The sequence below is a fragment of the Plectropomus leopardus genome, chromosome 7 (assembly GCF_008729295.1).
Source record: "Plectropomus leopardus isolate mb chromosome 7, YSFRI_Pleo_2.0, whole genome shotgun sequence".
Taxonomy (NCBI): Eukaryota; Metazoa; Chordata; class Actinopteri; order Perciformes; family Serranidae; genus Plectropomus; species Plectropomus leopardus.
Window position 1 is genome coordinate 11,912,060 of NC_056469.1, and position 15,061 is coordinate 11,927,120.

General features: G+C 39.7%; 1 protein-coding gene across 1 annotated transcript in view; it reads left to right on the forward strand.

Moving 5' to 3' along the window:
• The first annotated feature begins 352 nt into the window (after positions 1-352).
• Positions 353-15,061, forward strand: part of LOC121945336 (CUB and sushi domain-containing protein 3-like) — a 232,487-nt gene continuing 217,778 nt past the window's right edge. The window contains exon 1 of the mRNA XM_042489465.1: positions 353-418. Within this exon, the coding sequence (XP_042345399.1) occupies positions 400-418 (19 nt within the window). The 5' untranslated portion in view covers positions 353-399. The remainder of the gene's footprint in view (positions 419-15,061) is intronic.

Below are 15,061 nucleotides of genomic sequence, written 5' to 3' on the forward strand. Positions count from 1 at the left end.
GATGCGAGAGCGCACCGCCAGAGATGCGCACACTTGATGCCCCTCTCAGCAGAGATGGTTGAGCCCTCGTCCAGGTTGCTGTGGTCCTATCCTAAAATTCAGTCTTGCTCACTTCTCTCCTATCAGCTGACATAGCGCGGCGGGCGGCTCTGCCTGTTTCTCCTCTGAGAAAGGAAAAGGGGAATCAACCCAACAGAAAGCAAACATAGGCTTCATAGGTTACATGTGTTAGTTGTGGACATGAAGGGGATTTACAGAGACGGATACTACGACGGATCTATTGAACTACGGGACGTTTTCAACAGGAGATGCGTTAAATGTGGCCGAGGGGACTTTGTTCAAGCCAAAACGATGAGGATTAGGACGGGAATTGTTTTTTGGAATCTCATCTTTTCACTGATGTTCACTTGTGTGAAAGGTACGAGCCACTGCAGCAAGCAGCTCTGTATTTTCTGGTGGTGTGTGTGAGTGTGTGTTTGTGTGTGTGTGTGTGTGTGTGTGTGTGTGTGCGTGCGCGTGCGTGAGAGAAATCAAAAGCTTTAACGTTACAGACGTGCGCAAAATAGGCTACCACGGTTTACTGGATAGAGTTTTAAGGGACGCATTTCACCGGGTTGGCGCTCAATGCAGGCTTTGAGTAGCTCAATAGATATTCTTGCGGTAGCCTACCCCTCTTCTAATAGCCTACGTGAGCTGCTTTGCTTAGTAGGCTAACTAGTGAATTGTTGAGGCGCAAGTGCATGCACTGCAGATTTCCTATAGGATGTAAAAAGATTCTTATTTATTTAGGCTGCAGCCGTCCGCCTTTTCTCTTTTCTGGGTCGAGTTTTCAAGTATTTATGTGGGGATTTGCGTCAGGCCAATTCCTCCCCAGAAATGTTACTGGAACCATTTAGGGGGCCGAGGCAATTAGTAGAGTGGAACCAATTTGTCGACTGGTGTTTATCGGACTTGCCAGTGCAGGCAGGTGTAAGGTGGGCTTGTTAGTATTCTAGTGGCTCTTTCTCAGGGTCTGCCCATTTGAATACTCGCTCTAGCTGGTGAGGTAACCGCTGATTCCATTTTATTTCTCATATGCATCAGCTCCATTTATCCAGACTGATGACAATTTCAGCACAGCTGAAATTCCACTTTTCTGATACAGTTTTGAAAATTCTTTCTTTTTGACTATATGATGCAAAAAAAAAAAACAGACTTTGTACTCATCTGTGTGTTTTTCCTCCCCTTGTTTACCACAGTTATGTGATTCATGCTATTTACATACAGCTTCTATTCAAATCAGTCAAGCAATTGTTGCTCATTTACCACCCTGCAATTACCATGTTGCTCTCTATTGTCCACTGGCGTTAAAACAGCATTTAGAGCAAACAAATGAAAAGCAATTTGTTGCTTCCTTGCAATGTCAGTTACATGTTGATTATAAAGCTGAACACAAGTGTGTGTGTATGTGTGTTCCTCTCTGCCTGTGATCATATATTTAATGTTACACTCACTATGTGAAATTCTCATTTCCAACTTAAATTAAAGCCAAAGAAAAAGGCAAATCCAATTCCAACCCCCTGAATGTTTTTGTTCTGTGTGCGTGTGTGTTTTCAGGGACGCTGTGTGTATGAGTGCATGGCTGTTTATCTGTTGAATGCATGTATGGCTGTCTGAGTATGGGCACTTACAGATATCAATTTACATGCAGATTGTTCACCCTGTGAGTAATTCTCATGTCTGTCTATCGGGGGTGGATGAAATGTGCAGCATGCAGAGTAGCAGCGCCCACCAAGAATGAGCCAAGTCGAGTCGAGCGGAGTCGGGCACAGTGCTGTTTCATCACCACCCACATTGTGGCAATGTCAAACCTCGAGGCCACTGCCAATCCTCCTAGTTCTGTTACTTATTAGGGAGCCAGCCAGCCAGCCAGGGATCGGGGAGGGGAGGGTGGAAAAGAGGAGGAGGAGGAAGAGGCCTGGGTCTTCTTTTGGAAAAGAGCAAAGGAAATAGTGGCACAGACTGAGGCGAGAGAGAACCATGGAACAGCTGTTGTTCCCTGGCTCCGACAGGTGACACAATGTTTGCAGAAGTAAAAAGATATCTACTAGATCTGGCCTGTGACTCACTTCTCCTGCTAAGATAATGATGCTGTAAAAAAAAAACCTCTATCTAGCAAAGTTTGTTCTACACCGCTTTGCTAGAGGTGCTTTTTCATATTAGATTATTTTTGAGCCAGGATCCGTGTGTGTGGGTGGTGCACAGTTCTGATTCTCAGTCCACAAAATTATCTCAGTCACCTGTCTGATTCTTGGCACTCTGTACATATGATGCAGCGAAATTTAGCAACATAGTTTTGTAATTAAAAAAAACCCAAAAACTTCACGGTAATCATGTTCTCATGCGGCAGTCCACCACCAAACAACCGAGGACATCCACTGCAACTGTGTCACCTAATCCTAGGGGAACTTATAAAACTACTTGACACAGTCACAGATTTAGAAAGCTAAATCACAGGGACTTAGTGTTTTTTTTAAATAGAGCAAAAGACCTGGGTTACATACAAAATGAATTCCTTTGCACTGATAGTGAGCAATTTGCTGTATCTTCTACAACAGCTGCGTTTGCCCTTTTTTCTCTCTCATGACAGTCACACTGCATCCATCGACCGGACGACGATCAATCAAGTTCACAATAATGAAAGAGTCACAGAGTCGAGAGTGCCCCATTCTCCTGACACATGCTTGTGTAAGCGGGGGATAATATTCATGAGAGAGAGCAAGGTTGTTTTTAAACTATAAGTGAATAAGATACAGATTGAAATTTGGGCCACAGCTTCCTGGATCTGCCCTTTATATTGATTAGGATTATTAAAATATGAATGTTATGTTGCTTTATATTTTTATCTTTATTTTCAGATTATAATTTATCCAAATATCCAGTTTCTGTCTTTTGGGACTTCTTTATTCAGGACAGTTCGAGTATCAGGGGACATGATCGTCATGGGAAGTTGGAGGGACACCACAGGAGAGGACAAACAGTACACACAGGCACTGGCCTGTTTCTCGCACTGACATTAGCTTGTCAAATGACAGCGAACGATTAATGATAATGAACAGATTGTTGAAAATTGTCCATCTGTTGTGTCCCGCCACTTCTGTTTCTTGTGATCACACTTTATTTGTCAAATCTCATAGCTTCCATGTTTTGTTCAAATGTAGTTGTTTTATAAACTCTATACCAGGCAGTCACTAATTGCTGGTAATCAGGTGGGCTCTGCACAGACAGTAATCTGGCCACTGAGCCCTTGATGAAGACTTTCTCTCAATGTGATTATGTAAACAGGCTGGAAAGGCTGCTGGGGCTAATCAGGATTACAATTTGTCTGTGTAATTATACACTATCTACAGGGAATTTGGGGCATTATCCCACTGCCCCACAGGTTCTTGATCTCCACAGCAGGAGAAGAAGTAGAGCAGAAGTATGAGGGAAAAGGTGGACGGTCTCCAGAAGCATCACCTGCAGGGTTCAACTGGAGCTGAAGGGAACAATATGTAATTTTCTAGGATACAGGAACTTGGAACAGTAACAATTTTACTCCCTGGATTCCTAATGCCTCTTTTAGTGCTGACATCTCACTGGATAGCCCTAGTGGTGTACCAAAGTAATACTCAGCTCACCCACTGGCCTCCCGCCCATGGCTCCAGGCCTGGGCCAGGCTCTTAGATGTTGCTGACAGGTAGGATATAGTTTGCTGGTTCTGATTAAGTCCGTTCTTCTCAGGTATCAGTTTTAATATAAGCAGTGCTCTTGGGGGGAGAGAGATTGGCAATATCTTGTCTTCAGGAGGAAAAATAGCTCACCGTTTGTTGAGATTAAATGTAATAGGCTGAGGAGCGGCTGCTTCCAGAGTCAAGGCTGCACATTCAAGGTGGACTGTCTTCTCCACCTCAGGTGCAGGTTTCAGAAGGGATTAAGCTCCGTTAACTGTGTGGAGGCACACTCCCAGATAAAAGTATGCAATCATTTAGCCTTATCCATGCCGTGGTTAAAATCTAGAAAAACCTGACGGGTAAGAATTTAGCAGTTTCATTGTAGCTATTTATGCAATAACTGATTGCTAAAAGTTCTTATTATATTATTTATGAGAGATGATACTCATAAACCAGTTAACTACACTGCTGTACATAAAAATCTCATATGTGTATCCCATGTGTTCATTGAAGCACAATAATATCCATAATCTGTAAAATCTGACATGTTTATTTTACTCAAAAAAATCTAGGAAACCAATTGCCTTGAAAATGAAAATGTATGTAATTCTTAATCTTAATTTAATCTTAATTTATATTTACTTTACATCAAACTGTTAAGTGTACTTAAAATTTAGTTTAATTTATAAATTTAGTAATTTATTCAATTATGTAAAGTGCCTGCAACTTTAAAATGATAAGTTAAATCAAATCAATCTTTCAAAGTTTCAGCAACCTCAGTAAACAAAGTTTACTGTGCTATATATCTGTATACTGCAAATTATTAAGTCATTATTAAGTCATATTTGTCAATATGTTAAAAAAAGAACTTGCAGATCTTCTAACTGCATCATTGACAAAATTGTCTCACGATCAAGTTATGAAAAATCTGGTTTACTCAAGTTGCTAACACTTAGAACAAGGTAATTTCACTTGTAATTTTTAAGCTGCCACAACTTCACAAAATTAAGAAATACAGCTAAATTTCAAGTAAACTTAACACTTAGATATAAAGTAAACATAAATGAATATAATTAGTTGTATTTACTTTCCTGTTTCAAGACAATCGGTTTCCAAGATTATTTTAAGTGAGATAAACTTGTCCGATTTTACAGTCTACCTTTGGATATTTTTTCCATTAATCTTGTAAAAAATTTTACAGTATACTCTGTTTGTGTATACTGTAATGATTCACTTCATAACCTGTGACCCGCGTAACTTCATGAATCTTCCTCGGCAGTGACCACTGCTGCTCTTGTTTATGTCTGTGGCTGTTGACTGGATATTTGAAATGTGACAGCAGAGCAGGCAGGGGCGAAACATGGCCAGGGAAACAAAGTGGGGGGATGTGAAGGTAATTGAAGAGGTAGACTGCTCACAGGATGTTGATTCCACAGGGTGCCTCGCAGCAATTAAAATGATAGGTGTGGATAGCTTAACAGATACATGTTTAGACTCTCAACTACACAGTTTAGCAATTAATATTAAGGAGGCAGTGCTGCACAACGCAAATTCCATCTAGTTAGAAAATAGACTTGGACAGGTAGAGCACAGATGCTCTCAGATCAGCAGCTTTAGAAATTATTGATTTCTTCATAAATGCCCCGTTGATGTTCATTTAACAATCGACTTGACTTTTTTGACTGTTTTCTATCAACTTCTGTAAGGATTAAAGTAACAGAAGTGTGATATGAAATGTATTTTCAATATGCGACAAAACACATTCAAGCTTCTGCTGCTAATATAAAAAAAAGATTTAGTAATAATCTGATTTCAGGGCTCCATGCTCTGAACACCGGCCTATAGCCCTGACCTGTGGCTGCATTTATTAAAGCACTCGTTCATCCATCTTTGTCCATTTCTCAGTTTAAAACCAGGTCTGTTCTTGGTCATAAGAGCACTATCAAGGACACACAGTGTCACTGATACGAAGAAGCTGAACCGAGGCCCAGCCAATATCATTAAACTGCAGCGGTGGCAGTTTTAGACCTGCAGTTCCAGTTCAACCTGTGAAATCTAAAAGCAATGACAGTAGCAGTAACAACAAAAGATAGTTAAGAAATGGCTTTTTTATTGTGCCACCTACAGGCAATGAGTGTTACATCTGCAGTCTTTTTGTTGTCTTCTTAATACCTGCTCTGTGTGTGTGTGTGTGTGTGTGTGTGTGTGTGTGTGTTTACTTGTATTTGATGCTTAAACATGCAAAATGTATTTTTTCTTTTATCACACAACCATTTTCTACTGAATCCTAGGACGACAGTTCACACAGCTTGGAGTGTCCTTGTGTGTCCTCTGTCTTCCAATTTTCTGCAGGCAAGGAAGAGGGTCTTATCTAAATGATATTTTGTAAATAAAAAAAAAAGAAAAACAAGGGGATGATGCAAAGGCCAGAAGATAACTAGCAATTTCGGTCGACTTAAACTTCAGTTAGAACTGCAATTATTAGTCCATTGATCGATTAGTCAGATCAATTGGAAAGCCACAACTACTTTGATAATCAAATAATTGTTTAAACATTTGCTGATTCCAGCTCCACAGATGTGGAGATTTAAAGTGTTGCCATGCCTGATAGCAAAGTGAATATCTTTTAGTTATGGACTGTTGGTTGAATGAAACAAAGAGACATTTGGGGACATTATCTCGGGTTGTGGGAAATTATAACAGGCATTTTCACACTGCTACTACACTACTTGACATTTTGTCGACAAAACAATTAGTTAATCAAGAAAATTATTGGTAGATCAATTGATAATGAATATCATCGTTAGTTGTGGCCCTAATTTGAGTATTACTAAAATAATTTACATATCTTTTTTTTTCTATTAGTTGCCTGTCATTTGTTATTTTTAATGCAAAACTCTTTGGCTGATTTTTCTGAAGCCTGTAAACACTAATGTTAATATGTATTTGTAATATGTATTTAATTGATGTTGCAGGTTAGTGTGACAAAGTAATGTTGAATTTTTATCAATTCATTTATGTGATCTTACAGGTTGTGCAATTATTGATGGGAAACTCCCCAAACACATGCACATACAACACAAACAAAAGCTCTAAAAAGAAAAATGCAGCTGTAACACTCATAATCTCCAGGTGGTGCTGAGGCTGTTATTTTCTCTGCCTGTAGGTGCAAGATCAACATGTCTGTGTACATGCAGGTGAAGGTTTTACAATATCTGGAGAATCTGCAGCCAGCTTAATGTTGATAAGGCAAGTTTGTGATTGAGTTTCAAGCGAGATCCGTGAGGTAGCTTTGCATCTAAAAATCATGTCCTCACTGTGTGAACAGGCTGTTAAGTGGAAGAAGATGTTTACTTGGAAAGTGAAAAACAGCCGACTATTTTTCCAGCCTGTGTGTTTGTCTTTAGATAGAAAAAGACAGATTCTTGTTCTGTTCTCCTTTCCCTTTTTTCGTTGGGGAAAGTGAAGTGTTGATGTTATTGTTTGTTTGGAAGATTGGAGGCTAGAGAGACAGGCGTCCTCTTAGATGTGTTGTTGGCTCACAGTTTTGTGTTGTACAGCAGCTCTCACAGTGGTGGCCTGGCATCAGGTGCAATATGGCTCAGTAGCACTTTGAGGAGGTATTGGTGTCTAGCCATAAAATACTGTATCTTCTGGGAAGTGGCTAAAGCACCAGTCGAACGCAGGCGCTCGGAAACAGTTATTACACTTGGCTATTCAGACACAAAACTTCTGTTATTTCCTTGCGCAATGGCGTGTGTGTTTGCGGTGTGTATTTTTGCACGTGCCAGCTGTGTTTCAGTGTGGCAGTGTATTTGATTTTAGTATTTCTCACCTCAGTGGTTGGCAATTTAAAACCACCAAATGGAATATTTCAGAGCCCTTTTCCAAATTGCAGTGACACACTCATGAGGTAATAGTCATTCTCTAGAAAGCCTCTTTTCTGTTTCTGTTGTATGGAGCCCATTTCCCTTTCATCAAGCATGCAGACAAGCATAGTGAGGGGCTGCGATTATGCACATTCTATCAGTATGAATTGTGAAGGTGCAGCACAGCCATGCAGATAAAACCCTTCTCTTTGGGGACATCAATTTAAGATTTCTGTCTACTAAGGTTGCTGTCTAGGCCCTTGCAGTCATCATTGTTGTATTCCTGGTTGTGCTGATGAAAAATTATTTTTCTCTTCCCTCCATATTTTATGTCTGTGGCTCGGAGTACAGCTTGTCATGGATCTAAGAGAAAAGTGCTTAGTTTTCTAAAAACAAAATTACCTCTAAATATAACTCTAAGTGCTGCAGCAGCTCTGATTTGATGCGGGGCAAACCCTGAAGATTCATGATGAAGGGATGACAGCAGACAGGCAACAAAAGTTTTTATTTTTTACTACTTTGCGCATTTCCTCTGATCGATGTTTATGCTCTGTGTTCGACACAATCTATAATTTTAATTTCCTCTTCTTTTTCTGGACTTTATAAAATCAATACCCAAGGGAGTGTCTATGTATAGCACTTCTGTGTGTCTTTCTTTGGTGCATATTGTAAGGGGTATGGATACTCAGCCACCAGGATGTTTGTTGACCTTTGTTTTGCTTGGTAAGGGCTCCATCTTTCTGCTCAGTGCTCTGTAACCAGGCCCCGCTGATGGATATCTCTATATTGTCTGACTCACCTTTAAGGTCAGGTGCAAATCAATGCTGGTTTTTTTGTACTTTGACTTTGATTGCTAGGAGTGGTGCTGTTGCCTTCCCCCTCTGTCTGTGATAGGCCATCATCGTGAACAATGATGAAATGCCATGCGGAAGAAGAGGTGTCCTTGACTAAGCATACACTACAGTCAATCGCGAGGAAAATGGAGTATCAAGCAGAGAGAGAAAATAATACATGCCAAAAATAAATCAAGAAGAGAAGCTTGAAAGCGCATAGCTCAGTAGGCTTGTGGATATTGGGCTTAGGATTTGTTTGAAGAAAGATACTGTGATGTATGAAGGGTGAAGGCAAAACTCTTTTCATGCATAGATCGACTGGTGGTCCAAAGCAAGGCTCATTTCTTTTTTAAGAGTCTGACAATGTGCATTTCAGTATTTCTTAGTTATTCATGTGATCAGATATTGATTTTGACAGAATTGCTTTGAATATTAATGCACATTGTGAGTATTTACATTTAGGTCATGCATTTAGGTAATTGTTTTGCAACTTTGGAATAATTGATACTCTGACCCTTGTATCCTTATGCAGTCAGTATTAGTGAAACACACATAAAATGTAGACAGAAGTATTAATGCTTCTTCGTATTACTGGCTCTCGTATTCAGTGCATTGCAGCATGTCTGCTGTATCTACATAACTCAGAGAAAAGGGCTTATGCAGTGGTGCTCCTAAAGTGTGGCCAAAGGGGCCCAGGTGACCATTTGTCGCCCTAGTCTCTGTGCTGTGTCCCTCACTGTTGGCCCAGCATGTTGAATCGGTGTCAGAGATGGCAGAGCCCATCGCTGAATGAAACCACTGTGATTTAGAGTTTTTGTCTCAGTGCATAAAGAATAGAAACAGATAGGAAGGATAATAGAAGGATAACAAACAAATGACAAGTCAAGAGGGTGTCCAATTAAAATTAACTTGTCATCTAAGGTAAAATTGTTTTTCTTTATTATTCACTGGCACAAAGTAAATATCTCCTCTCATGCAGATGCAGAATGTATGTGCTCATTGGCCACCAGTTGTACCTTTTACGGTGTGTTTATGTGCAACTTTTTGGCTTAGACACAGGTGATGTGAGGCAACGCAGCAGTTGGCTTTTGTCACCACAAGTTCTCTGATGTCTTTGGGTGTGTCTAGGCCTGTAGAGGCTGTGGCATGCTCATTTTTTAAGCAAGGAAGTGTTAACTTGGGGAATAAGAAAACTTAAGGCAGCCACTGGTACCAACCATGTTAGGACAGCTCACTAGTAAGGGGGATAAATAACAATTCAAATTTAAGCTAAATTTAGGCGAGGGAACAACTTAAATTGCCATTTTCTAAGGGGTCCCTTAAACTTTCACCTCAAGATATCTGAATGAAAATGGGTTCTATGGGTTTCAGCGAGTCTCCCTCAAACTTGACTTGCTCCCAGGTTTTGTTCCAGGCTTATTTGAAGAACAGTAAATTGCCTTACACATACTTAACATGCTAAAACAGGATTGTTGAGGAGCTCAACTGTTAACTGTACCAGTATAATTCCACACACATCAAATATTTATTAATATAAGCTATAAAATAAAAAGCCAAAGTATAACAGTATGTAACTCCTTAACTCTCTATATTGACTTAGTTTTAAACTAGCCTTTATACATAAACAGCACAAGATTTTCAGTGAGCCCATCTGGCCAGCGATGTGAAAAAATTTCTAGTCGCTTACTGCAAGTCCACGTTAACTTCCAAGACTTTCTACATGTCTCTACATAACACTATTGTTAAAAACAAATGAACAGGTATGCTTAGGTAGCAGGCTCTGGTTTAAAAAGCCCCAAAGAATCCCAAATGAAGCTTGAACACAGGAAGTGCTAATATATAATAACTTGAATTTTACCATGGTGCAGTAGGAAAGCACTTAGTGAAATGCTTAGCTTTTTAAAAAGAAGTGTCATTGGCCTTGAGACATAAACATCTTATGAGTGCGTCAGAGCTCTTAGGCTGAAGGAACAAGTCCACCTCTGCTTTCTTTGGTCTCGAGGCTCCGTGCTTGACTCAAGCAGACACTGGTTAACAAAGCACTACCTCAGGTGGTAGAACATGTTGGCAATTAGTCATATGGCGGCTCAATTGCGGGCTCTTCCTGTTCACTTGTTTAAGTTTCCTTGAGCAAGACGATGTTCCCGGATGTAAAGACTGTAAATGACTGCAATATAATGACAGAGTCTGAGGATGTTGCATCCTTTATTCTTACACTACAGACTTTGTTTGATCCATTTACAGTGTCCAATAGACATCACCAAATGTCCTTTACAAAGAGCCCTGCAGCTGATGTCCTCTTGCTGTGTTGCTTGTCTACACATCACAATGTTTAAAAATGTTACTGACTCAAGAACAATCTGTCTTTGATATGTGATGCATCAATGGTGTTGCTTTCCAGATGGTCCCTGTCCACTAGTAACCCATCAACTTTGCAAAGAATCTTTAGTTGACAACCTAAATGCCACTTTGGGAAAAATATGCATTGTTGCTCCATTAAATTTAAACTGAGTGGTGCCAAAGGGGGGCGCTACAACATTCCTTTTATTGCCAGTACATTGAAAGCCATTAATCAGGGCATAAAAACTTCCATTTCAATATTACTCTGATTGCACTAAGCCTCAGGGTTTTGTTAGATTAGATAAACTTTATTGTTTCATTGGAGAAATTGTTGTGGACATGCAGGCTGCCACATAAACTGGGGACAATAGACAGTCGATAAAAGACAAATACAGCTCAATAGATGGCAGATAAATCCAATACAGTTTAAGGACAAGATGTGGGGAACGGAAAACAATAAAACTTGCCAAACTAAGTGCTGCAGTCTTTCATCAGAATTCAACAGATTCACGGACGGCGGAAGAGAAGTGTCTGCCAGAGAAAAATCTGCCCAGTAAGATCCTGAAGCAGCTACCTGAAAGGAGCAGGTCAAACTGTGCATGTTTATTTTTCAAGCCTATTTAATCACAGTATGTTCAAAAATAGTGGATTGGGATGAGCAATCTTTCATACCCATCAGCAATCATCCATTACCCAATGGTCTGTTTGTCACTCATAATAATTGGGATGGCAGTAAATGACTCCGTCTCTCCTCTCCCTGCTGCACATAATCATTTCTCGTTATGGCACAAAGACAAATCGGCATTAATGGTGAAGGACATTGGCTGTTTACTTCTTTAAGGGGCACATATCCCTTCATACACTAGCTTATGTACTGGAAAGTCCAAATATTGTCTCTCGTTTTATTCCATGCTTACAGCAAAACTTAAATAACGCATTTAGCCTGCAATGAATCCCATCGATACCCTCTTTGATGCATAATGTATTGTGTTTACAAAATCAATCTTATTCTCCTTTCACACTGGGTACAGAACTGTGGTTCATTACCTGGTTCATTCTTCTCAAAATCCCTGTATTCACTGAGCAAAGAGGAGAGAATCACAGTCTTGTTTCATCCTTTGCATTAGTGAGAAGCTCTGCAAGGCCAACAACACATATAAATATGCATGTACTTGCAACCAAACACACACATTCAATTCAGACTGACAAAGAGACAGACACCTTCTCATCAGGGTGGGAGACAACTGTCATTTTACTGTCTGTGTTTTGCTCAGCAAGCTTAACAATCAGTTATAAGCATCAAAGGTGCGGTGCTGTGAAAATGTGGTATTTGTGTGCATTTCCAAAAAGGCCAGGGGTAAATGTAACTATTTGATGAACAGCTGGGACCGTTCTTGAGCTGTCTGTCAGCCAGCCTGGCTGCCTGCTGAGACCCAGTTTTTTTTCACGGACTTGTGCATTATGATACTGATTCATATTTCTGAACCGCATTTTCCCCACTGCGCAATCACAGCATGTTGTTAATTTGGTTTCTCATCACAATTTATGGTTGGTGTTGCAGCGTGGCGCTAACACGGGGTCGGAGAGAAAACGCCAGGGATTGCGTTTTACAATTGAAGTGATGAAGGAGGTTGGGACGGGCGACTAAGTGGTGACAGTGGAATTCAAATAAGACATACTGTAGGTGTAAGTGGTTAAATGGATTTAATGCATGTTCTCTGTCCTGTACGAGGAAGCACATGCTGTCGTTTCCCTCCATGTTCCTTTGAAGTAACAGGATAAATGTTTACAACAATGTTCTTTTTTTAGATGTGGCTTTATGGAGATGTCAGTGCTTAACATATTACAAGCTCCTATGATTCACTACATTGAAAAGGGGGATTCTAATTTATAATGGATAGCTTATAGGAAAAAAAAAGAAAAAACAAGGGGGGCCTTAGATAAGGGGTGGGAGAGACAGTGAATGAACATGTTGAGTGAGATGAAGAGAGGTGAGAAAGGAAGAGGTGAGAGTTGCAGCAATACTGAGGGATGAAAGGAATACATAGATCTGAGAAGGAGAAAGAGGGAGCGAGAGAGAGGCGGAGAGAGGGACATAGATATCTCGGCAATGAGCATCTGTTCTGTCAGCTTCAGGACATCAGAACAATCAACCACACAAACATAGCTAAGCAGTTCACACCAACAGCATTGCTCTGAACATTAATCATCTAATGCTTGGCAAACCCTGAAATATTTCAGGGTCTAATGGAGCTCTATGGGTGCTGTCCTTACTAAACTCTAGATGATACAAGCCTCAAATAAAAGCAGTAATAGTAGATGTTTGCCTTCTAAAATTGTGTGGGTGTATTTGCTACTAAATCCCAAACAAGGTTTAAAGGCTTCTCCATGTACTCTGCTGATATCCTCAACCAGCTTCAGGTTCATGTTATCCTGCGATGGTTAGCCGCAGTTATGCAGTTACAAAATTGTGTGGTAAGCTCACTGCAACTCCGGTCTGTTATACTTGTGCTAGTGGTTATGAAGCAGTGATTAAAACTGCATGTCTCAGGTTTCATATAATTTTTTCTTGGCTGTTTTAACTGTCTCACTTAAAATTACATTGGATAAAGAAAAGTGTTAGCACTAATAATTTTATTGTAACACTTAAAGGGATAACTCAACCATTTAGTGTCAACATTTCCATAAAATTAGGGGACTCATAAGAGAAAGATTTTTATTTTCAAAAAAAAGCGCTAAATCAGAGTAAAGGGGGGCGAAGAGATATCAAGACTTTTAATTGTTAGCATCCCACCTGGACATTATAATGGCTTCAGAAAAACATTGGACTCATATGTTGGGCAAACTTTATAATTCCATTTTGTATGGAGGTTAACATTTTAATAATGAAATATTTTATTGGGTTTTGAATATAGAAAAACATGCCAATACATAAAACAATATATGAAACAGTGTAATATACACCCTTAGACCTAATATACAAGATGCAAAACATAGCCCAGCTAGAGAATAAAGGAAACCTGAGAATAAAAACTAATAAAAACAAACAAAAAGGCAAAAATAATGAAATTAAATAAAATTACATTTTAAAAAAAATTAAGAAAGATTGCATATTCAGAGGTTAACATTTTTAATGTTGAGTTTTGGTCTCCATACCACACGACTAAATGTCGTTATTCTTTGTCAAGACAACGTTGGCGTCAAGCAGCAACATCCGAGGCTCAGAAATGAAGCCAATGTGGAAATTGCAGTCCATCAAATGGCCACTTGAGGCCAGCACCAAAACAGAGTAAATTTCCACAGACCTTCTCGTTAAACTAACTAACTTTAAAGCATGTTCACAGCCTGGTGCAAAAAAGGTTTTGGTTTCTGTAGCTTATTTCAAAATTCATGATTCACCCTTTTACATTTTATTAAGGCTCGAAGTTGCACATAATTAAGGGCGGGCCACTTGAGTGACAGGTTGTCTGTCAGTAGTGTCCTCAGCTTACAGTCAGATCCCTCTCTTCTCCACAGCTCCAGCCTCTCCCCCAACAGATCACCGCTGGCTCCAGAAAACTAACATGCCGAATGCCCATATGCCGAATTCGGGGCTTCAAAATGACAGTCCACAAACCTATGGCTGACACTACAGAAGCTACGTCATTATTTATACAATTTGTGGTTGGCATGAGATCTCTGGAAGATGTTGGATTTTGGTTACCTAACAAGACAGTTTGAAACCAACAAAATATCAACATCATCTGTCGTCAGTTTTCTTTTTCAAATTGATGTTGACATTGGATGTTGTCCTGATATTAAATTTGGTCATCTGACATCACAACATAAATTCAACTAAATGTCATTGTCTAACAATGGTGGCCTGCTGGGTCAAGTTCTCAAACACTAGATCCTACATGTCCCATAATACCTCTGAACAGCATTTTTTATTAGGCCCCTCCTGCCTCCTAAATGCTCACTTCTTTCAAACTCCAAACCTCCAATTAGACCTCAAACTGAGATAAGCCTGATGACATTATCGGCATCTTTTTTTAGACTTTAGAAAGCTCCCTCCAGAGACACAGAAAACATTAGGCAACTGTTTCTGGCTGAATAGCACTCCTTGTAAAAGTTAACTCAGTGCATCTTTGTTTCTGCCACCTTTATTGCTGGATGCACAGTGCAGTTGCATCATCCTATGGCCATGGCCAAATAAAATTTTGTTTTGGAAAATGTGTGTAATGTATGCAAATGTAATCATAATTTGGCTCATAAAAATGGAAGAGGTGACTTTCCAAGATAAACAATAGACTGAAGCCATACACTAGTATTCAAATTGTGTGTTATG